The sequence below is a fragment of the Gracilinanus agilis genome, chromosome 3 (genome assembly GCF_016433145.1).
Source record: "Gracilinanus agilis isolate LMUSP501 chromosome 3, AgileGrace, whole genome shotgun sequence".
NCBI lineage: Eukaryota > Metazoa > Chordata > Mammalia > Didelphimorphia > Didelphidae > Gracilinanus > Gracilinanus agilis.
In genome coordinates this window covers 66220613-66246376 of record NC_058132.1, presented here as the reverse complement: position 1 = coordinate 66246376, position 25764 = coordinate 66220613, and the positions used below count along the sequence as shown (strand labels likewise).

The window sequence follows — 25764 nt, the reverse complement described above, 5'->3', positions numbered from 1 at the left end:
ATTGCCACCTTCTGCCTTGGAACTAATACACAGTGTTGATTCTAAGAAGGGAAGTAAAGTTTTAAAAAATGCTTATTGCACTGAATTAAATTAAGTTAGGTGGGGTCATGCTTTTACCTTAAGTTGTAGAGTGTCTCGATCATAGTCCCAGACTCGGATCCCAGGATTATTGGCTCCATTTTCTACTCCAGGAAGGGTTGTTTTCCAGGGCGTCACTCCAGGAGTCAGAAACATGACACTGACAGGTTTATCTTTATAGAAGAAGTGAGATATGAATACAATTCAAATTTCTTACACACACTCAAAGCCATCTAAAATCTAGCCCTACTCTAACCACTTTCCCTTTTTGTTTATTTTTTTCTCTGATTAATCAAAATCTATTTTCTCTCCCACCTTTCTTTGCCAGTTTTGTCATAGTGATAGTCTAAATAGGCCATATGTATGTCATCTCTTTCTACATAGATAGATAGATAGATAGATAGATAGATAGATAGATAGATGTCATAGTGTTCCTCTCTATAGACTCTAAATTATAGCCAACCTGAACTACTCACAATCCCCCATATAGGCCTTTGGCACATGGTTCCCTACTATAACATTACCTTTTTCTTAGTCTCTTCCCATTGAACTTCCTCATGCTTTAAAACCCTCCTCAAATGCTCACTTTTTTCAGGAAGACTCCCTTGATCTCCCCACACAGTTGTCACCTTTCTACCCCTGGACTCTAGAGTGGTTTACCTCACATCTGTTACGTATTTCTGCACATGTATCTTATTCTCCCATCTGGCTTTATCCTTCATGAAGGTAATGCCCAAGTCTTCTCTGATCTGTATACGTTCCCCATCACCTAGCCCAGTGATGGCGAACCTATTCCACGGGTGCCAAAAATGGCAGATAGAGTGCTCTCTATGAGCATGTGGCCATCCTCTTCCCACCCATCCAGTTCATTTCTAGAAAGGCAAAGGCACTCAGATGGATCTGTTCTCCCCCTCTCCACTGTGCCTGATGACATTTTTTCACAATCCCCTCCCCTCTGCCCAGCAGCCCAATGGGAGTGCACAGGGAGTAAGGTGGGCAGCTCATAGATGGTAGAGCTGGAAGGGAGCAGAGTGCTTGGGTAATTCCCCTCCCCCTCTACATTAGCTGAGGATATTCTTCACTTCATCTGCCACTCCACCCATCAGCCCAATGGGAGCGCTTTCTCCCTCCCCTGTGGGGAGTAAGTTGAGGAATCGTACACCTAGCACTTGGTGGGGGAGCCAGCACAGCACTCAGTCTTGGGAGTAGGGTGGGGGCAGGGCCTGGCACTCCATCTCTAAAAGGTCACCATCACCAACCTAGCCTGACACTCCACAAAGAGTATATCCTTAATATGTTGGCTTAATTTATGGGACTGAAACATGGGAAATTCCTGGGACCTGAATGGATAGAGTGCCAGGCCTGGAGTCAAGAAACCCTTCTTCCTAAGTTCAAATGTGGCTTCAGACTCTTAGTAATTGGATGACCCAGGACAAATCACTTCACCTTATTTGTCTCAGTTTTCTCATCTACAAAATGAGCTAGAATGAGAAAATGAGAAGAAAATGACAAACCACTCCAGCATCTTTTCCAGGACAACCCCAAACAGGGTCATGAAGAGTTGGACACAACTAAACAACAAGAAACCTGCAAGTGACAATTCCCTGGCCAAACACATCCCTGCAGTTTGGAAGGGAAAGTTATTTGAAGACGAGGGAAGATACAACTTTGAACCACCCTGAAGATGCTTGCCTGTGTCATCATAAAACATCCGGAAGCTGTCAGTGTGGTGATGACCAAAAAACTGCCCCGCAATCACATGATGGTGTTTCTTGATGATTTCCATGTAGCGTTTATTGAAGTTGGGCCGGAACCAGGCTTTATTTTGGGTCTTCTCAAAGAAGCCAGGAGGCATGTGCCCAATGATATACACCTGACAAAGGAAAGGGTTCAGGCTATCCAGGGTGCTGTAATAAGGAAATAGGCTTGAAGAGTAGGAAAAGTAAATTTGGCCAGGCAAGGCGGGAGCTAAAAATTCCAGCCTGGAACACAGCAAGAGACTGAACACAGAGGACTCTCTCTCATGGCAGTTAGGTTTTGAAGGAGTTGGTGAAATCATAGCCACTTACCAGAGAGCCTGTGGATTTTGGGATATCTCTGTGCCTTGAGCAACATCTGCAAGAGCAACATATCAACTAGCAAGGTCTAGAAGAGCAGGTTGAGAATAGCTGTCTTGTTTGGTGGACAAGCAAGATACATCATTCTCCCTGACTTCTCTGTGGATTTACTTGGCTGTTACCTGTGTTCTTGGACTAGCTGATACATCTAAGCAACAGATCAAGAACATCTGCGTGAGAACCCATTCTTGCCTTGTGTCCTGGCTGCCTGACATAGTGTTAGTGAAGGGATTACCCAGACCTCTAACCCTGAATTTGTCCCAAAGGTGTTTAGTGTAGTTTGTCCCACTCCCTCATCTCCTTTCCTTAATTTATCACATTAAACTGTTTTACCTACTTCTTATTGCCTTCCTCTATCCCCAAGGAAAGAGCCCACAGTTAGTTATCTTCCTAAACTTGAGTTTCCCTGGCTAAGCTAGTGACCAGTATAACTGTTAACTGCCATTTTAACAACCAGTGTGTTTCACCTAATTCTACATCCCTTGTGCAGGTCCCCAGTTAACCTGTGTCACTCCTGTCACTTGTGGGTGTGTGGGTGTGCAATAGATGTGAATATTACCCTGTGTTGGCAGTTTACCTATTTCAGTGCCAAGGAAGAAGACTCAGAGAGACATCTCTGTCCTCCTTGAATCTCTTCTCTAATTGCTGAAATCCTGGGCCTCCTTCAAGGCCATAAAATGAGATGGGCTTCCTCCACTCCTGGAGGACTTCAAGTAGATTCTGAAGAACCACTTATTCAGGATATCAGAGACCCTTCAGGTATGGGTTGGACCAGATGTCCCTTCCAACTTTGAGACTCTGGGAGGAATTGCCAGTACGTTGGGACAACAAGATAGAGCACTGGAGAGAATATCAGGATTGGAATTGGTAAGATGAGTTAAAATCTGATCTCAGACACTTCTTAGTTGTGTGACTCTTAACCATTTTGCCACAGTTTCCTCAGTTGTAAAAAGGGTTATTAGTGTCTGGCACACAGAAGGTGCTTCATCCTACAGACCTCTCCCTTTTCTGAAATTGCCACTTAGTGGTCAGAGGACCACTACATATCTGTCTTATTATCCAAGAATGGACAACTGTCCATGTGAACTGAGGATTTAGTGGACTTCAAGATCAGCATGAATGACCATCTCATTTGATCTCCACAACACCTCTTGGGGCATAGATGATAGGTAGTATTATCTCTTTTACAGATGATAAAATTGAGGCTGAAAGACTTGCCCAGTGTCACAAAGTTTGTAAGCATCTGAGGCAGGATTTGAACTCAGTGCCTCCCACTTCCAATTTCTGCACTCTGCCTATTATATCACCTACTTGCATAGAATGCCACAATATTACAGCTGAAAAAAATCAGTGTGGTCTTGGGCAGCTTTAAGAAGATAATATGGTTGAGAATGAGGGGGGTGACTGATCCACTTGCACTTTGCCCCAGTCCAACCATCTCTGGAGCATTGTGTTCAGTTCTAAACACCACATTTTAGGAAAGACATGAAGAAGTTTGAGCTCATCTAGAGGAAGCCAGGATGATGAGGAGACTCGAAACCATGCCATGCCAAAATCAGCTGAAGGAGCATGGACTATTCAGTCTGGAGAAGAAAAAATGTAGGAGGAAAAATTATAATTATATGTGTGTATACGAATATATGAGAGGCTGTTGGGAAGAGAAATTCAGCTTATGCATGGACCCACGCAATGAGGACCAGTAAGAAGAAGTTGCAGATAGGTAGATAGATAGACAGACAGACAAGAAGACAGAGAGATGGATTGATAAATGGATGGATGCATACAGACAAATCTCAATATATATAAGTATGTATATACATATGTATATACAAATTCAATTAATCCATCCACGATTATTAAGCACCTTCTATATGCCAGGCACTATTGCTGGGCATTGGGGATACAGAGATAAGAACCAGATTTAACATATGGAAAAAGGTTCCTAATAATTTGAGTTGCCCATGAGGGGCATAAACCAACTCCAATGGAAGTCTTCAAGTAGAAACTTGATGTCCACATGTTGGGAATGAAAAAGATTCTTATTAAAGTATAGGTTGGTCCTTTCCCTTACAACTGAGATCCTAATAGCTAATAATAATATACAGCACTTTATGTTTACAAAGTGTTTTATATATGTTCTCTGATCTGAGCTTCACAACAAATCTGGGAGATAAATTCTATTATTATCTCCATTTTACAGATGAAAAAATTGAGGCTGAAAAAAGTTAAGTGACTTGCCCAGGGTCACACAACTATGAAGTGTCTAAGGTAGAAAATGAACTCAATTCTTTTCAACTTCAAGTCTTAGCCCACTGTCTATTGTACCACCTAAGCTGCCTCTGGTGAATGATGCCTTCCCTACCTCTGCATCTTCCCCAGGAACATAGAGCCTTAGAAAAAGAGTAGGTACTCCATAAATGTTTGTGTAATGAATGAGAAGTCACAAGGATGGGAAGAAGTCAGAACTCTAGGCAGTATGAGATGGTTCTGCTGAGTAATAAGAACATAACTTTGAAACGGTGCAATGTGTTAAATCCAGTGACATTGCTACCTGAGTTACCAATGAATGGTAAGCCAATACACCAGTGTGCAGAAGTGGTGCAGTTGGTTGAAGGGACTAGATCAGATTTGAAAGACTCTCCCATTGTCAATCCGGATCTGGTGCTTTTTACTGATGGATCCTCATATGAACATACTGGTGTGAGATACACAGGGGCAGCAGTAGTGACGGAAACAGAGTCAGTATGGTATGCATCATTGCCTAGCAGTGTGAGTGCCCAATGGGCAGAGCTGGTTGTGCTTCAGCAAACATGCATGATGGGAAAAGACATGAAAGTGAATGTTTACACAGACTCAAAATATGCATTTTCAGTAATTCGTACAACAGGAGAAATACGGAGGAATAGGAGTTATTTAATGGGGTTAGATTGTAGAATAAGTATGTAGAAATTAAGATAAGTATTAAGAGGCCACTCTCAGAAGGAGGAGAAGAAAAATTATTTCTTTTTACCTTTTCTCCATCTTGGAATGCTTTGCTCAGCACAGTATCCAGCCACTGAAACTGTTTCCCTGGATCATCCACATTGCCTGCAACTACATTGTTTTCATAGTACAGATTGGTGTTAAGCACCACAACTTGCCCAGTTGAGTTTGGACCAGGCAAGCTCTCAGCATAGAAGGCACCTTGGGTAAGAAATCAAGAGAGAAGGCTGAAATGAAGGTGTAGTTATGCTCCTGATGACACACATTATCTGGGCTACACTCACCCCTCTTTCCCTTCAGCTCTAAGTGGAAACAGAGAAGAATGTCGGGAGTCAGAAGCCCTGAGACTCAGAAGAGCTGGGTTTGAGACCAAGCTCCATCATTAACCTTCTGTGTGATTTTAGCCAGGCTCTTCCTTTCAGGCTGCTTCCTCCTCTGAAGGATGGCTGGTTGGACTAAAGTGATCTCTTAGGGCCTTTCCAGTGCTAATATTCTGACTCCCTAAAGAATATGTGGACTTTGTCAGGCAGGTTCCTTTGCTCCATCTTCCTTTGCCTTATCACTTCCCAGAGACCACAGGACTTCTGTCTTTACCCCTTCCACAGTCATATGAGGTTTCTCCTGCTGCTTAGTCATACTGAGTCTTCTGAGTAGATGACCTTCCATTACACTTCCTGGATACCTCCCTAATCCAAAGTATCACTACTTCTGATGGAGTCCAAGTTCTGCTAGTGGAAGATGCTGCAACCTTTTTTTTTTTTTTGCCAGGGAATTGATGGAGACAGGCAGTGGGCAAGTGAGTGGCAGCAACAGAAACAGGACCCTCCTACTATGAAATCTTGTATTTCTCACCCCTTAGCAGTAGTTAAACATGAACTGTAAAACCTGTAGTTTCAGCATTAGTCAAGTATAAATGGCAGAAACTATCATTAATCAGGTACCCATTCTGTATCATCCATCACCTGTACTGGATCTGTAATATTCTATATTGGGCATCAGCTTTGTGATGTTTGGTATTATTAATTACTCACATTGTTCTATATTTACCTTAGTCCTGAACTGTTGGACATTACTAATTACCTATAGGAGTCATGTACTATGCTGTACCTCCTACCCTCCATTACCTCCCCCTCCATGTTCCCATTCCAGAAAAGTAGCTAGACATCTCCCACATTGACAAATGATGCCAGGTGGGACCATGAGGAAACATGGGACATGCACACCAAAGGGTTCTGGCATTTCAGAAAAATCCCATGAACAGGCTCCTTAGTCCCTTTCTAGGGCAACTAAAATCATCTATGACATCAAACCCCAAAAAACAGCTCGATCTGATTTTGGCCATGTCCACTTTCCAGGGGGAAAGTGGAGATTTCCCTGGAATGGGAGATGACTAGCCCCCAGACTCTAATAAATATGCAAACCCTGATCCACACCTTGGATTGCCACTCTACATCTGGGGCTGCTTCTCTGTTATCTGTTGGGCTATTCCATCAGTCCCAAGGGCTACTCCCCCACCCTGAGAGCTGCCACTCCCATCATCCCAGGGCTATGGAGTTGCTATTCCAACAGCTCCAGAGCTGCTACTCCACCAGTTTAGAGCCTAATCCATCAGTCCAGGGCTGTGGAGCTACTCTATCAGCTCTAGGGCTATTAGGCTACTTTACTAGGCCCTGGGCTAATCCATCAGCCCCAAAGCTCTCTGATTAGCTCCCAGGCTATTCCATCAGCTAGTAGGCTATTATACTATTTTTAGATGCCCTTCTTCTTCAAATAAAATTCTTTTCTTACTTCTGGATTGAATGACATTTGAGCCTCCCATTCTTGGGGTAAGACCTTGCTACAAACTTGGGTGTTTCTCTCACAACAAGATGGAGAAGAAATCAGAAGAATCTTAACTTGATCTTCTTCCCACACCAAAATTGCTTTGGATCCAAGAAAATAACCCCCAAATTAGGGAGCCAGACAAAATGTCCAGCTTTCAAGGTTGGGGGGAAGACAAAGGGTAAATAAAAAGGCACCTTGGGCACTGGTTCTCAGCCTTCAGACCTAGACTCAATGAACTTTATTATCAATGAGGTTCTACAGAATGGTCTCAAATAATCCTCTGACAAGATTCAAGGAATATATTTGACCTGGGTACTTCCTAAACTATATATAGGACAGGTAAAGGTTCTGATAATCAGTAAGTACCCTTCCCTTCCCTAGCCTGGCTATCCCTCTCTTCTCCTTCTCTTCTCTAACCTTGCTTTCTGGGCACAGAACCCAAACACAAGTTGGAAGAGGTGGATAGCTGGGTGGCCACTACCTACGTTACTTCCCACTTACAACTTCTATCTAGACTTATTTTCTCGGTTTGGGATTTGTTGTTTTTAACTTACTTTTAAGTTATTATGATAGCAGAATGTATATGTACATAAAGTGGAAGAAAGCACTTTCCTGAAATTTGGAGTATTTGGGGATATGCCCCAAAATCCAAGGCTTGGTGATGAAATAGTCCTGGTGCCCTGGCATCCTGGCACCCGGGACCTGTCCATTCCTGTTTTATAAGGGCCCACACTTTCAGTACTATATCTTCAGCCTCACTCTTTCTGGTACTTTGTCTGTGACTCTTGAGCACTGAAGTTAGAGTCAGTGCTAGTGAAGCCTGCATTATTGGTGCAATCCCCACCTGGGCTAGGAGACTAAAGAAAGTGAGCTTTCTTCTGTTCCTGGGCCTCAGACAGCATCCCTGGCCCCAATCTGCCATTTCTATAATTCAGAAGGGAGATGGGTCAGGATATGGGAAAACAACTGAAAGTATACATGAGTCTAATTAAAATTAACTCTAGTGTACCATTTTTATATATAATGTTTGTTGCCCAAGCAGGATTTTTCTCTACCATTCAGTACCTTCTTTGAATTGAGAAATCGATGTGTTATAGAGCCATGGCCTCCACAAATCTGCTATGTAATTATAAATATTGTTGCTTTCTGCTGGAAGTTGGTTTTTGGGGTAGAAATCATGATTTCCCAAAGTAGCGTAGACTTTAGTTTCTAGGGAGAGAATACAAATTGAAAATTGAGAATATTCTTAAAATTATCTTCACTAAACAGGAAGAGATCAAGTGGATGACTGAACCATTAACATAATTTTTTAAAACCCTCATTTTATCAATCTGTTTCAGTTCTCCCCCACTCCCACCCCAACTGAACCACTGCAAGATCATCAAGTTAAGAGTGGCTGATTTGTATTTTATTGGAATTACTTTCTCTTCCCTTGGTCATGCTCTAGTCAAATAATAATAGTAATGATAAAAATATTGTTGTAGTTCAATTATATTCAACTCTTTAAACTCATTTGGAGTTTTCTTGGCAAAGATCCTGGAGTGGTTTGCCATTTCCTTCTCTAGTTTATTTTACAGATGAAGAAACTGAGGCTAACAAGGTTAAGGGATTTGCTCAGGATCACATATCTAGTAAGTGTTTGAGGTCAGGTTTGAACTCAGGAAATTTCATCTTCCTGACTTCAGGTTTGGTATTTCATCCATTGTGCCACCTAGCTGCCTAATAACAACAATAATTAGCATTTATATAGTACTTCATCTATAGCAAACTTTATGTTTGAAAAATATTCACATATATTATTCTACCATTATCATTTCTTCTTTGTTTTTTAGTATAATATAGAAATAGTGATGATTTTTACGGATTTATTTTGCATCGAGCTAACTTACTAAAACTATTAATTTGACCTACTGGGAAAGGAACCATAAGGAAATTCTCAGAGAAGAAGCTTTTGTAGATCCTGTTTACTTAAGTCAGAGGCACTTGTCTAAGCTGAACTTCTGGCCCTTGCGAAATGTTTTGAGACTTCTGGAGGCGCCAAATTTCTTTAAGTTGCTGACTCCCATAAACAAAAGATATCTCATAGAATGACATTTCCCTGAATTATGTATACCATTATGGCATGACGTTTCCCTTAATTGTATATACCATGATATATAGACATGATAGCTCAGCAGAATTTTCCTATACATGGGTAACCCTGTGCCTTAATAAAATCAGAGCTGTGTGAAGCTGTCCAGCTTGGATCTGCCTTACCGATTCATTTGCTCAATGTTCAGACCCTAAAAAGCTCAGAACTTGCATCTGGTGCAAGAACAGGGACCCGCCCCCCCTCCCCTTCAACACACATATACGAAGTCCCATCCAAGGCTCTGGAGCAGTAAGTAAACACAATTTTGAGAGACAATGGGAGGATTATTTTTTACCTGGCTTACATAGGCAATTTACAATTTATAGGCACCTATACATTTCAGTTCTAAAAAAGATTGCAAGAGAACTGGGAACAGAATTAGTTGAGCACTGAACCCAGGACATAGAAAGAATTTGAAAAGTTAAATGGGAAAAAAAGAGAGCCCAGGCCGAGAGATATAGTAAAGTGATATCTTAGACTGGATATGAATGAGCCCATGAGGAAGGAAGTTTTAAAGATCCATTTTGTGAACAAATCATAGTCAGATTTCAGCAATAAATCCAAAGGATGGGCCATAAAACCCCTAAAAAAGTTCCTCCAGAAAGCAGAAATTAAATATATGGAAAGAGAAGATAATAACAATCAAGAAATGATCAGAGTTATAATCCAAATTTTGAGAAAGCCTCAGAAAGAAAAAAGAGGTTAAAGCAAAATGAACATGCTAGATTAAGTCAGACAGTGAAAGAAGAAATAAGAAGGGAAATGCAGAATAAGAGAGATAAATCACAGAAGAGAGGAGTAATGTCTTGTCTCAGAGAGAAAAGCCACGTTTGTTATGCTCCTCATAATCAATCCAGTCACTTATAGTGCCAGTGCCCTGAAAAAATCAAATAGACAGTATGCCAAAATGTGAAGAGCAAATAAATACAGTAGATAATCTCAGAAGCATGCTTTCAAGGTATATCGGTGTGTGTCTGTATAACTGTTTGTTGCCTGTGCTGTTTGTGTTTAACCCTGTGTTGTCCTTTGTGACTCTGTGATTGTCACATGTGCACACAAAAGTGGGGCAGGGGATTGGGTTTAAAAGAAATCTGCTTCTCTCTGTCACCCATCTTTCCAGAACATAGGAGAGCAGACAGATCAAACTGTATTTGAGAGATTCAAAAAGAAATGTGAATTTTTGAACCTCTTAAACTTTAAGACCTACTACTAAGTAAAAAAGGAATTTTGCCCCCTACGCTTAACAGAGGATGAAGGCAAAAAGATGTGTTCAATATTTTTCCTTTTCCCTTTTTTGGCTGGCCACCAAGGTAGAGAAAGAGAAAAGATCATATAGAGAGCCAGCTCTATATGGTAGGGGTCCTGAGTGGCTTTTTGTGGCATCAGATTGTTAAGACAGGAAAAAGAAAATGAGAACAACCAGACTAGTGGTTAGCCCATGTTGATCTAAATGCTATGGGCTTTGGAGTTTATTTTATACTGGTTTCAAACAAAGAACACAAAGAAAGAGTCATAGCTGTGAAGGGGTTACAAATCATACACAACCCATTAAAGTCTAAAAAGTAGAGAGATGGGTACAAGGGCAAGGGCCAAATTCCAACCACCAATTAGTAGGGGTTAATTCTGGGAGCAGAAATATATTTCATAGAGATGTTTACTAATTGTGTTCTGCCTTGATTTACAGGACTGCACCTGATCAGATAAAGTCTGGCTCCAGCTTATCTAAGTAATATTTTTTAGGGTTTAGGCTTCTTAATTATCAAGGAGAGAAATTGTTAACTCAGTCGCTGCTGGTCTGATTAAGGACTCAAGGCTTTTCAATAAGTCTATAATGTTTTTCCAATAATAAAAGGTATGGATCATAAAAGGTGTCAAAAGAGGGGTCTCAGATTTTTAACTATTCTCTTATTGGCTTCACAAGATCAGAACAAGAAAAGGGAGATTTTTTATCCCACAACTTGATTGGATTTCTAATTAGAATTAATTTTAAAGGTTGATGTATATGATTTTGAAAAATCACTAATGATTCTAGAATGTATCTGTGGAATTATATGAAATAATTGTAAAGTAATTCAGTGTTGAAAATTGTTTATTAGTTGTATAAGATTCCAGATAAGTTTGATTCTGTACTTAATAATGAGAGAACTGTTAGTTCTCAATGAGTCTTAAAAGGAAAAATGATTATAGATTTGAATGATTGGACATACCTTAAATGTTTGTTAAACTCTATTTGAGAATTGACTGAATGTAATTAATAGCCAGACTAATTGGTAGCTGTGCTGGCTGTTTAATGAATATAGGGTTTAATAAAATGAATGTAAAGTATATAAGAATTTAGGAAGATGTTGTAATGTAATATAGAGAAAATTCTGTATGATCTAAATTTGAGGTTTTCAAATGAGAATGTGAAAATGTTATTTTAATGTATGTGATGTTGAATTAAGTAATGTGGAAATATAATTACTATTGGGGTAGGAGAAGTTTTAAATTTGTTAATCTATAAATGTGGAATGGAACAGGTATTAAGATAAGTTTGGAATATTGAAAAAAGGAATTTCTAAGCAGTTGTAACTGATTGGGATATATGAATTGTTATCAAAGTATTTACTCTGGACAAGAATGACTTCATGGTTTAGGGGTGAGCAAATACTTAGATGTAATTTGTTAGGATGTAATTTGGGGTAAACACAAGTGGCTTACGAATTTGTACTGTGAATAAAATTGATTTTGAGTTGAATTGGACAAAACTATATAAACACATGATATGTAAATGATGTACATGATGATGCATTTGATAAAGGGATTGATAACAGCAGGTGACAATACCTGGCGGGAGTTAAGTTTACTGATGGCAGAAGTAAATTGTAGAATGTGAAAGAGGTGTAGGACAAACAAATGAAAGACATAAGGTATAGGAGATTTTAATGAAATGTGGGACCTCTATATGAGAGGCAGAAGACAGATATGTGTTATGATCATTGAGGGACTTGATTGTAAAGATGTATTTGTTAAGAAAAGGTAAAGCAGAAAGCCCCAGATGACAAAGGAGCTTTAAACCTTTCTTAGGTATAAACAGGAAATCAGATAACACAACTAAACTTCCTGTAGAATCCCCTCAACCAATCACTGTGTGTTTCTTCAGGAAGACTAGCCTCCTGGCACCAATTAATGTTTCAATTAATGATAACTAAATCAATAATGTCAGAATAACAATGCTAATTCAATAATGCATCTGACTAAAGATATTACTGATGGTAGCCTGGATCCTCCTCTGATCCTTCAACTTGCCTTAGAACTTTCTTGAGACTGACTTGTCGCCAGGTCAACCAACAAAAAGGTCAGTAGCTGGATTGACTTTTATAAACAAATCTTTTACTGGTGTTAATCAAAACAACAAGGGAAATTAATAGAAGGGAAGAAGGTTATTAGGAATCCCTAAATGAAGTTTGATCTTAGCTCTAAGTATTATATCTAACAGCTTCAGAATGTTGATAGCTGAACTAACCAGGCCCACTGGCCCAGGCAGGCCACTGGTCGATCTGGCCTGCTTTGGTGGATACTGCTTGCCTATAGACAAATTAGATGATAGCTTGATTGAAGATAAATAGATGAATAGATGCTTGACTGCTGACCCAGGGCTGGCAAGCCCTGGGCCAGATGATGAATAATTAATTGGTTGAAATATATTTTGTTTCCTAAGAGATTGTTGGGTTTGTCAATGAGATTTTGCTACTGGTCTGCCAAGATAGATAAACCTACCTAAGTAATCTAAACCCATGTTCTCCTCCCTCCACGCTGGATTCCTGTCTCCAAAATGAGTCTCTGGGTCCAGTCTCTGCCTCCCTTATATAAGGCACAGCCCAACTGACAATTGGTCTCATGCCCCAGGATGGCATCAGGAATCTCCCAAGATTCCAAGTGTCCAACTGTAAACTATGCCCACAGGCATGGCTTCTTGCACATCCTTGTAAAACTTAACTTACAGTAAGAATCCCTCAAGAATGTGAAAGAGGTATAGGACAAACAAATGAAAGACATAAAGTATAGGAGATTTTAATGAAATGTGGGACCTCTATATGAGAGGCAGAAGACAGACATGTTGTATGAAAAAATATAAGTAAGTAAGCCATAATAAATCAGAAGCAGGATAGCTTTGAGATAATGCAACTGAGGAATTAAAAAACTGCCAGGGAGCTTATTAACCCTTTCCTGACACAGGAAAGAAAGTGTCTGTAATTATTTTTCATTAGAATTCAAGGACAAAATAGCAAAAGAGGAAATAAAGGATAATTATAAAATTGGTATTTAATGTGTGGGAAAATTGAAAAGAGAAAAAACATTTTAACTATAAACCAGTAAAACTTTAAGGAATCATTTAAGTGGAAAAAGTGATTGGCCCTACAAAACAAAGGCCTGTTTTAAGTGATGAGATTTTAAAATGAGCATTCCATATCCCAAATGATCAAATGAGTTGACTGTTGATATATGATTAATAAGTTACTGATTAATAAGTTGTCTCACATAAACTTTAGGGAAGTAACTTAAGAGCCCTTGAGATGCTAACTTGATAGCTCGACTAAATCTTGATCCAATATTAGGATAACCAAAGCAACCAGAGACATAAGTGAAGTAGGAACTTATAGATGGAGTATATGTGAAGGAGGAAATTTCTTAGATGGGCTAAAGGTAATGGAAGGGATAGAAGTAAATCCTATAAAAATTCAAGGTCCCTTTCAAAATGTAAAATTTATTCTATAGGTATTTTGGCTATTAGAGGTTCAAATACCACAACCCTTATTATATAAAGTGACTAAGGGAAAATAGGAGTTTTCATGGGGACCTGATGAAATAAATACTTTGAAAAAGCTAAAAGCTGCAATACAAACTGCTTTAGATTTGTGGTCCATGCAAGATGGGTCAGTGGAAATACAAGTATTAACTCAGGATAATTATGCCATGTAGAGTTTATAGCAATGACACAAGAACAGGAATATTAAAACTTTTAGATCCCAAACAAATAAATCCATATGTAGCAAATTCTCATGTGCAGTGGAATAAGCGATATGTTAGCCTTATAGCTTATGATAAAGAACATGCTTGGTTTATGGATGGAATAGCTAAATATGTTGGACAAGTTTGACATTGAAAGGCCATGTCATATAATCCTCACATTAAAATCACTTTAGAAAATACTTAGATTGGAATAAGTAGTCAGTTAGCTAAATTAATACTTATACATCAAGCTATTCAACAAAAAACAAGAGAAACAATGCCATCTCTTCATTGATTTATGGACAAGTGGCAAATGGATTAACTACTTGAATGCCAATATGGAAAAATCAGAAATGGGAGATTCATGGTTGAAAATTTAGGGTAAACCTTTGTGGAAGAAAATCTGGGATATGTCTTTAAAAACTAACATGTCAGTTTTTCATGTAGATGCTCTTTAAAAACTAACATGTCAGTTTTTCATGTAGATGCTCATGTGCAGATTGTAACATCTTAATGTTACAAATTGATGCCTAGAATGTAATGTGCTAATTGTACTAGCTCTGTGAGAACTGAGGAAGTAGAGTGAAAAAAGAAAAGGAAAACCTTTTGGAATGTCTTAAAAGGAGTTAGATTAATTACAGAATATCTCCAAAGATATTGTTTATTGTACTGCTAAAGGCAGGAATCAACAAAAATGAGATCAATGGATTGCCCACTAATGAATTGTTTAAAATGTATAAAGAATAGAATTTGAAAGGAAGCCAAAACCTGGCTCACCACCTCTTTTATCCCTCCATGTCCCTTTTTACAGTTCTACTAGCAAAGAAGATAATGCTGGCAGAGGTTTGTGAAGTGAACAGAAAGGAATTTATTGACCATGAATCAATCTAATTATTTATCGGAAAAATGATTCCACTATTGGCCTTTATGTATGGGAATCCCCATAAATTTAAAAATGATATCCCAGTGATTTTAAACAAATGAGTTTAAGCTATTAATTTTTTTAAAGAAAGTAAAACTGTTTCATCACTCCCACTCTTGCCAAGAAGGAGGGGCAAACCTCAAAGCCCTGAGTATTCTCAGAGAGAAGTGAATACACCATAATAGGTAGGGATAAACTGATTTTAATTAGAATTTAAGACAGGAAAAGAAAGTTTTTTGATGATCAGGGCAAGGCAAATAAATAAATAAGGTATAAAAAGAATATACAGAATTGGCATTTATTGCATAGAAAATTTTAAGGAGAAGAATATTCATTTTTAGGTAAACTTGAAGTCAGATTTTTAAAAGCCATTAGTATAAGTAAACAAATAAGCAGCTTGTTTAAAATTATGGAAAATAAATGAAATCAGGATACTCTCAGTAGGATTGTTTTTGTAATTTAAAACAGAAATGTTTATGGGAACCACATCTGAAAAGCTTGGATTTCATTGATATTATTATGACCCTAGCAGGCACTCAGAGGAGAAGTGAATGGTTGAAAAAGGCAATTTGGGCCTCAGCCCAGATGAGGCCTTTTCCAAACTGGAATTCTGATGGTCCCTGAGTGAAACAGTTATGAAGGCAGAGAGTACTGACCCACTCAATCTGTGTCATTGAAAGAACTGTGAAGACAGTTAAAGGTCTTACACCCCTGCCTTTTTTCTGTGGCAAAATCACAATTAGCAAAGAATGCAAGTTATAAAGTAAGAATTTCCATTTTTTAAATGAAGAAAAGCTGACTAGTAGAGGAATATCAGAACTGCTTAAGTGATGACTCTAGACAGGTGAGATTTTTTTTTTTAACCCTTGTACTTTCGGTGTATTGTCTCATAGGTGGAAGACTGGCAAGGGTGGGCAATGGGGGTCAAGTGACCCGCCCAGGGCCACCCAGCTGGGAAGTGGCTGAGGCCGGGTTTGAACCCAGGACCTCCTGTCTCTAGGCCTGACTCTCACTCCACTGAGCTACCCAGCTGCCCCCTGGTGAGATTTTGATGATATACAGTTGAGATTCCACAAGAATAGGTAAAACTAGTTTTAAATAAAAGTACAATCTGAATTTTGAAGTTTTTAGGATAAACAAAATAAATAAAAAGGGGGAATTATGAAGAAATTGAGTTCTTCTCCCAGGTACATTATCATGTTAAACCAGGAAAAATAAGAAATGTTACGTACCCAATGCTCAGGTCCCAATGTGGGACTGAATTTAGATAAAAGATTGGAATAAGAAACTTTATAATCCATTTAAACAGAACTCTATACTACCCACTCTTAATTTGCTTAAAGTTATAGGTCTACAACCCCAGAGTGAAGAAAAGTCCAGTAAATAGATGAGTGGACCCTGGAGAGCTGATTTGACTCCAAATCACTAGGTATTGAACCACCCATTGGATGGGCTGAAGCAGATGAGATTCAAGGTGGACAGCTGCTCCCCAAAACCCAGGAACTTAAGCTGTGGAAGGTCAATCAAAGAAATAGGTTTGTGGATAGGGCCTGTTATCTGGATTCCCTACATGATCAATCCAGGCTGAGGCAGCCTTTGTGTTTAGTCCTGGTAACCTAAGCCCTGAAAAGCTGTAGTAACCAAAATCAGAAGGGAAACAACAAAATGGGGAAAAAAATCTTTATAACAAAAAACTCGGACAGGGATCTAATTACTCAAATATACAAGGAGTTAAATCAATTGTATAAAAAATCAAGCCATTCCCTAATCAATAAATGGGCAAGGGACATGAATAGGCAATTTTCAGATAAAGAAATCAAAACTATCAATAAGCACATTAGAAAGTGTTCTAAATCTCTAATAATTAGAAAAATGCAAATCAAAACAATGCTGAGGTATCATCTCACACTTAGCAGATTGGCTAAAATGATAGTAGGAGAGAGTAATGAGTGTTGGAGGTGATGTGGCCAAATTGGGACATTAATGCATTGCTGGTAGAGTTGTGAACTGATCCAAACATTCTGAATGGCAATTTGGAGCTACGCTCAAAGGGCTATAAAAGATTGCCTGCCCTTTGATCCAGCCATATAATTGTTGGGTTTGTACCCCAAAGAGATCGTAGATAAATAGACTTGTATGAAAATATTTACAGTCATGCTTTTTGTGGTGGCAAAAAAACTGGAAAATGAGGGTATGCCCTTCTATTGGGGAATGGCTGAACAAATTGTGGTATATGCTGGTGATGGAATACTATTGTGCTCAAAGGAATAATAAACTGGAGGAATTCCATGTGAACTGGAAAGACCTCCAGGAATTGATGCAGAGCAAAAGGAGCAGAGCCAGAAGAACATTGTACACAGAGACCAATACACTGTGGTAAAATAGAATGTAATGGACTTCTGTACTAGCAGGTATGCAATGATCCATAACGATTCTGAGGGACTTATGGAAAAGAACCCTACTCACATTCAGAGGAAGAACTACAGGAGAGGAAACACAGAAGAAAAGCAATTGCTTGAACACATGGGTTAAGGCAGACATGACTGGGGATGTAGACTCGAATCTAACACACCAATGCAACTATCAACAATTTGGAAATAAGTCTTGATTGATGACACATGCTAAAACCAGTGGAAATGAGCATCAGCTTGGGGGGGGGAGGCCGGGGGGGGGGGTGAAGGGGAAAATAAGAACATGAATCATGTAACCATGGAAAATTTTTCTAAAAAATAAAAAATTTTAAAAAAAAAAATGTNGAAGGGGAAAATAAGAACATGAATCTTGTAACCATGATAACTTTTCTAAAAATTAAAAATTATTATTAAATAAAATAAAATAAAAACTCAGGTGTTCCTAACACACACACACACACAAAAGCTGTTGTACCAGTAGGTTGGTTAATCTGAAACAAATTGACTCCTCCTGGAGGCTCATTTTATAATTGGAAGTCATTGAGAGAAATAGTCTGTAATAGATATTTTATCTGAACCCCATCAAAAGATCAATGCAGTTTGGCAAGGCCATGCATTGACCTTTCTATTCTGCAAGTCAGAGCCAGACAGGATGGGCTATATAAGATAAAAATCTGAAACTCCTCTCTTCGATTCCTTTTATGATCCACACCTTTTCTTATTGGAAAGCATTACAGTTTTATTGAAAAAGTTTAAGTTCTTAGCAAACTAACAGTTAAGAGGCTAACAGTTTCTCTCCAAGATAGAAAAGCAGAAAATTAAGCTGCCTGGCCTTTGAAATTGTTTCTAGGCAGCCAAGGTCAAAATTAGACAAAGTTAGACAAGACTTCAACCATCCAGGTGAAGTCCTCCCAATAAAGTTCAAGACTCAATTCATTTAGGATATCTTTAGAATATAGTAACTATTCCCAGAATTAGCTTTCTGATAATAAGGCAGCTAAAATTCAGCCTTGGATCTTGTTCTATTCCGGGATTATCTTTACCTTGAAGCCACTAAGGCTCTTTTGTGCTTTGAAATGACCTATTTTGTCATTTCTGCGCAACTGCAAAGTTTCTTTGTGTGAATTAAGTAAATATTAAACTTGTGACTCCATGGCAAATTGGAGTAACTCAGAGCTAACCATTGGCCATTGCTCCCAATCTCTTTCACCTTAACATCCAATGCCATTTTAGGCCATTCAAAACCCTGTCAGTATATAGAGCTGGCTCTCTATATTAAGCAAACTCTTGCTTTGACTTCTGGGTTTTTGTGAACTGTGCAGGGAATTATAGGGACCCTTTCTGACTTGTACATCAGAACCTCTTGATTTTATGTACATTTTATTTGTTCCAAACCCAAGAGATTCAGCTGCTGATTATAAAATAAAGGAGGGAGATGTTAGGATCTGGGTCAGTTTGATCCACTGGGAAAGGAGCCATAAGGAAATTTTCAGAAAAGAAGCTTCTGCAGATCCTGTTTACATAAGCCAGAGGCACTTATCTGATAGGAACTTCTGGCCCTTGAGAAATGTTTTTAGAATTCTGGAGGCACCAAAGATCTTTAAGTTGCTGACTCCCCATAAACAAAAGATATTTTGTAGCATGGCAATTCCCTGAATTATGTATACCATTATGGCATGACGTTTCCCTTAATTGTGTATACCATGATGTATGATCATGATAGCTCAACAAAATCTTCCTATATATTGGCAACACTGTGCCTTAATATAATCAGAGCTGTGTGAAGTTGCCCAGTCTGGCCCTGCCTTATTGATTCATTCAGTTCAGCATTTGGATCCTAACAAGCTCAGAGCTGGCAATTATCTCAATTTTGTTGCTTATGCTCTGGAGTTTTGTAAATATCCTATTATGTTTGTCTGCAAATAGAGATCATTTTCTACATAATAAATACAGAGGAAGGGGTAACTAAGGACTAAAATAACTAAAGACTTCCCAGAGGAGATTGTATGTGAGCTCAGCCTTCAAACAAGGGGTATAAAGGATTCTAAAAGGTGGGAATCAGGAAGGAGCACATTCTAGGTTTGGGAGTTGAGGGGCCTGTGAAAAGGCAGAGTTGGAAGTTGGAATTTCATGTATGAGGAGCAGAAAACAGGCCAATTTGCTTGAAACAAAGAGTGCATGTAGGCTGGAGAAGGAAAGCCAAGCAATTTAGTCTGGTTGGAACATCAAAGTTATTATCTTGTAATAAGAGATTGTCATTGATCCCTAGGAGTGAACAACAGAAATGATAGGAAAAGACACATCAGAAGATCTGAGTTCTGGTCATAGTTTCAACATTCCCACTGCCTGAAAAACACAAAAAAAGTTGGTCCCTTTGTCCCTCTATTTCAAGAATGATTATAATAATCGCTGAAAACCAGAAATGTTCTGAATTCCTCAAAAGTAAGATGGTAGAGGTAGAGTTCTAATCAGAGGCAGAGGCTCTACTGTCGCCAAACATTCTTTGCTGAGTTTCTTACCTCAAACTTCAATCAAAGAAAGACCATTGGAAAACTCCCTTTCTCCCATCCTCTCATCTCACATCCTTCTGGCATTATCTCCCACAATTGCCCTCTCCAGACACTTCTCTGATGGAAAGGCAATCCTTCTTTTTGTCAAGTGTGTACCTTTGACTTTCTATTCCCTTCTGTCTTCTCCAGCTTATTTTCATCCTCCTCCTCCTCACTGTCTTCCCAATATCTTCAATCTTTCCTTTACCACCAGCTCCTTCTCTGCTGTCTACAGAACATCCAAATGTTCCTTGTTCTTAAAAACAAACCTTCCTTTCTCAACTAAGCTCCCTGACACTTCCATCTATACCAATGGATAGAACATTAGAGCTGGAATCAAGAGTTCAAATCCAACTTCAAACTCTTACTGGCTGTGTAAACCTGGGCAAGTTACTTAAACTGCCCCCTCCCCACAAAACCCCTTTATTTGCCTCAGTTTCTTTAACTGTAAAATGTGGATAATATTAACATTTGCCTCACAGATTTGCTGTGAAATTCAAATGAGGTAACATTTGTAAAGCATCTGGAAAATAGCAGTCTCTATATAAATACTTATTCCTTTTCCTTTCATTCCCCAACCCTCTTAAACTCTCACTTTCTGCAATCTGAGCTGTTAGTACCACCCCTCCTTTTTTTTTAACCCTTACTTTCTGCCTTAGAATGGATCCTAAGGATTGGTTCCAAGGTAGAAGAGTAGTAAGGGCTGGGCAATTGGGGTTAAATAATTTGCCCAAGGTCACCCAGATAGGAAGTGTCTGAGGCCAAATTTGAACCCAGGACTTCCCATCTCCAGGCCTGGCCCTCTATCTACTGAGCCACCTAGCTGCCCCTAGTGCCATCCCTTTTAAAATTACCAACCCTCTAGTCTGCATGGATTTTTTGTGTTATCTTTTATACGGCAGCTTGTCTCTTCCATAAGCTCCTTGAAGATTGGGGCTGTTTCACTTTTATCTTGCTATTTCTAACACTTAGAATATGCTTGACACAGGTATAATCTTGCTGATTGATTGATTGATTGATTGATTGTGGGAAAGAATGTTTCATCCAATTCTTCTGTAACGCACAGAGGCTTCTTCCTATGCCTCAACATGGCACAAGGAGATGCCAGGCTCTTCAAGGCTATTTCAATAATGTAGAAACCTTATAAATTCCTCACATTTTAACATAGCCTCAAGGACATGCTAGAGAAGAAGTGGGAACCTAAGGTCTATAGTTCAGCCTAGCAAAAGACTGGCCACCTTTCTTTTTGGTCACAGGATGCCATAAAAATGTCCTCCTGAGGCATGGAGAGAGTGCATGGGCATAGGTGGAAGAGGTGCCCACTTTAATGAAATCACAGATCTATGAAACATACAGCAGGGGTGCAAAACAAACCCTGTCTTCAATAAGAAATTCTTCATTAATTGGTTGAATCATACCTGGGAATACTAATAGAAGGAGGTCCGTCAAGCGTTTCACTATGTTCAATACTGCTTCTTCTGTCCCGCCCTTGTTAAGGACATGAGGTGTGTAGTCACTGCAAAGTCACCAGTGTAGAATGTAAGACCAGAGAGAGGCAGACATTTCCATGGGAAGGATGGAAGGCCTGAGATAACAAATTGGGTGGACCACTATAGTGGAAATACTGTAGTTGGGACAAAGCCAATATAAACTCAACTAGGGTCCATTGATTCAGAGGAGAAAACTTCCAGGACATACCATTCTTATCCTGTAGAATCCTAGGATTTGGGGGTAGTTAGGTGAAAACCATATTCACTGGGATAGGAGGGAATTTTTTTACTCTATACCCTAAAACTAATCTAGTTTCTCAAGTCCACCTCAGAACTGTTGGGTACACCTGGCAGACCAGAGGACAGGGAGCTGTCCTATCAATCTGAACACATACCTCCAAGTTTGTATTGGCATCAGACAATATGAGGAAGTCTCCTACCTAAACATTTAATAAGACAAAATCAAAGGACGACATTTGATGACTAGGATACAAGAATCCATGACAATTTCATTATCCCCTAGAGACCCCCAAATTCCAAATGCATATGTGAAATGTGTAAATGAAATTAACTCTAGCCCATTCATAGTCAAAAATCTACTTACCCTAGGCATCTAGATTATATCATTCCCACCTCCCTCAAAGGGGAGGGGAGATAGTTAATCCCACCTGACAATAAGTATCAAATCAAGAACAAGGGACTGCCCTTTGGGCAGTCCAAATCAGTGTAGAGGCTACCATTGGTCCACTTGAATTAGAGGTGGCCCACAGGAAATGATGAGAGACACTATCTCTATAAATATGTGGGTTACAACCTGGTAAAAAAGTTCCGGCTTTGGACTTGGTGCTGAAGGTGCTCCGCTGAGACCTCAGAATGCTTCTACTCTGAATTGTCACGTGGGTAAGTTAGGCTGACTTCCTTGGCCTACCTTGGCGGTTCCAAACTCTGCCTTAAGTAGGCTCTAGCCTATCTGATTTCTAAGGTCTTGTGGCTTGTAGCCTAGTTTAATTAGTCTTTTAACCCTCTCTCTCCATCCAGGCCTGGACTGGCCTCTCCCTCTCTCTATTTACCTACCTTTTACCTTCCTAATTGTAAATAAACTACCTTGAAGCTGATCCTGACTTGGGTCTATTTTAATTATGGAATCAATCTGAATTGTTGATTCCTAGCGACCACATTTTAAATACATATCTATAAATACCTAAAATCTCCCTCTTACAGAAATGAGATCTTTACTTTCTAGAATCTGATTCTATTGTCAAAAAAGACTTCCCAGGATGTGGCAAAATTGGGACATTAATGCATTGCTGGTGGAGTCGTGAACTGATCCAACCATTCTGAATGGCAATTTGGAACTATGCCCAAAGAGCTCTAAAAGACTGCCTGCCCGGGGGGCAGCTGGGTAGCTCAGTGGATTGAGAGTCAGGCCTAGAGACAGGAGGTCCTAGGTTCAAATCCGGCCTCAGCCACTTCCCAGCTGTGTGACCCTGGGCAAGTCACTTGACCCCCATTGCCCACCCTTACCACTCTTCCACCTATGAGACAATACACCAAAGTTAAGGGTTTAAAAAAAAAAAAAAAAAAAAAGACTGCCTGCCCTTCGATCCAGCCATAGCATTGCTGGGTTTATACCCCAAGGAGATCATAGATAAATAGACTTTTACAAAAATACTTATAGCCATGCTTTTTGTGGTGGCAAAAAACTGGAAAATGAGGGTATGCCCTTCAATTGGGGAATGGCTGAACAAATTGTGGTATCTGCTGGTGATGGAATACTATTGTGCTCAAAGGAATAATAAACTGGAGGAATTCCAAGTGAACTGGAAAGACCTCCAGGAACTGATGCAGAGTGAAGGGAGCAGAGCCAGAAGAACATTGTACACAGAGACTGATGCACTGTGGTAAAATCTAATGTAATGGACTTCTGTACTAGCAGCAATACAATGACCCAGGACAATTCTGAGGGATTTATGGTAAAGAACGCTACCCACATTCAGAGGAAGGACTGCAGGAGAGGAAACACAGAAGAAAAACAACCACTTCAACACATGGGTTGATGTGGACATGATTGGGGATGTAGACTTGAAACGACCACACCAATGCCACTATCAATAATATATAAGTCTTGATTGATCACATATGTTATAACCAGTGGAAATGTGTGTTGGATATGGGGGGGGGGGAAGAGGGGGCAAAAGGGAAAGTAAAAACAAGAATCATGTAACCATGGAAAATTTTTCTAAAAAAATAAAATATTTAAATCTTAAAAAAAAAAAAAAAGACTCCCCAGGTCCAGTGTGGGGCCAGAGAGGATCAGGAGAGCTGGGTTCTAGTCCTGACTCTGAGGCTCATTGTTTAAGTTTGAATCAATTGCATCTCAGGGCCTCAGTATCATCTTCTTAAAATGGTGTAAGATAATTATCTCTAGGGGTTTCCTCTGGCTTCAGAACTATAACATCTTCCACAGAATCATGGAGCAGCAATCACAGAGATTGAGATTTCTTAAACTTTTTAGTGTGCCAGACTCTCTGGCCACAATCTGGTGAGGCCCAGGACATCTTTTCAGAACAAGGATTTTAAATGCATAAAATTAAAATAAGAGTTTTGAAATTTGGCTCCAGTACAACCATTTTATTTGTAAGAAAAATCATATAGCCCACTGAGACTTTCTTTACCTGAAACTTCCAGTAATTAACGCAACTCTATGGCATCTAGGTGGCACAGTGAATAGAGTGCCAGGCCAGGAGTCAGTAAGACCAGAGTTCAAATCTGGCTTCAGAGACTTATTGGCTAGGTGACCCTGGGCAAGTCACTTCGCCATGTTTGCCTTAGTTTCCTCATCTGAAAAATGAGCTGAAGAAGGAAATGGCAAACCCTTCCAGTATCTCTGCCAAAAAAAACCAAATGGGGTCATGAAGAGTTGGACACAACTGAAATGACTAACCAACAACAGCAAAAAGACCTCATTCTCTATTTAAAAATAATCATTTGCTAGATTAATTCCTGCACCAATCTATCAATATAATTTTTCCCCTTCTGCTATATTTGACATGTAAACCTCCTGAAGTAACTGGCAACTACAAAAACCTTAGGAAAACTTTATGTATTGCCAGAGAGAATTTAGAAACTCTGAGTCTATGCTGAGCATATATGTATTTAACATCTAAGGGCTAACCCTAATAATTACCATAAGCATAAATGGAGTTAGAATGTGCAGTTAATTCAATCCTCCTATTAGACTATAAGCTCTTTGGCTGGGCCTGGACTGGGAAGACCTGATTTCAAATCCAACCTCAGATACTCAATGGCTGTGTGACCCAGGAAAGTCTCTCTCTTTCCTCATCTATAAAATGGGAATAATAATAGCACCTACCTCCCATGGTTGTTGTAAGGACCAAATGAGATAATATTTATAAAGGACTTAGCACAGTGCTGGCATAGGGAAGTCACTTAATACCTATTCCCTTCCTTTGTCTTCCCTTCCCTTCTGTACCTCACCCCCCACCTTCCAATCTTCCTATCCTTCCTCCCCAGCCCATATTCTTTGATCCAGTGACACTAGCCACTTGGCTGTTCCATAAACAACACCCTCCATTTCTGGGCTGGTTCTGGGACTTTTCTCTGGCTCTCTCTCATGTTTGGAATGTCTTCCTTCCTCTACTCTGACTACTGACCCCTCTGGCTTCCTTGAAGTCCCAACTAAAATCCCACCTCTGACAGGAATCCTCTCCAACCCCTCTTAATTTCAGTCCCTTCTCTCTTCTAATTATTTCCTATTTATCTTGTATATAGATTGCTTTACATATATGTTTGCATGTTGTCTCCCCCATTCGATTATAAGCTCCAAGAGAACAAGGATTGCCTTTTATCTGTTTTGCATCCCCAGGGCTTAGTACAGTGCCTGGTACAGAGTAGATGCTGATAAATACTGATTGATTGATGGACTGGAAGGTACTAAGTGAGTAAGTGCTTCATTGAATTAAAGCTGAGATATCCAGACCAGACAAGCACAAAAGATCCTTCCAACTCTAACATGCTTTGACTTTGTTGCCAAAATTCCAAACTAAGATGATGAGTTCAGCGTTTCTGTTGAGGAAAAGGTTCTCACCCAGTCAAGAGAATGAAGTCCGGCTTAGGCAAGATGGCCTTCATGGCATAAAGGGAAGAGTTGATGAGCATCCAGGGAGCATCACAAAGGTAATCTCCCCACACACCTGCATTGGACACTGATTGGGAACCTGCTGATGGACATACTTGCAATGGATCTT

The 25764-nt window shown here is 39.5% G+C and overlaps 1 protein-coding gene across 1 annotated transcript in view; it reads right to left on the bottom strand.

Annotated features, from left to right (window-relative positions):
* Positions 1-105: 105 nt before the first annotated feature.
* SMPDL3B (sphingomyelin phosphodiesterase acid like 3B) overlaps positions 106-25764 on the bottom strand; it is a 36318-nt gene continuing 10659 nt past the window's right edge. Inside the window, exons 2-7 of the mRNA XM_044668746.1 lie at positions 25605-25761; positions 21425-21522; positions 8067-8210; positions 5206-5378; positions 1771-1951; positions 106-251 (exon numbers count right to left, since the gene is read on the bottom strand). Of these exons, the coding sequence (XP_044524681.1) occupies positions 106-251; positions 1771-1951; positions 5206-5378; positions 8067-8210; positions 21425-21522; positions 25605-25761 (899 nt within the window). The remainder of the gene's footprint in view (positions 252-1770; positions 1952-5205; positions 5379-8066; positions 8211-21424; positions 21523-25604; positions 25762-25764) is intronic.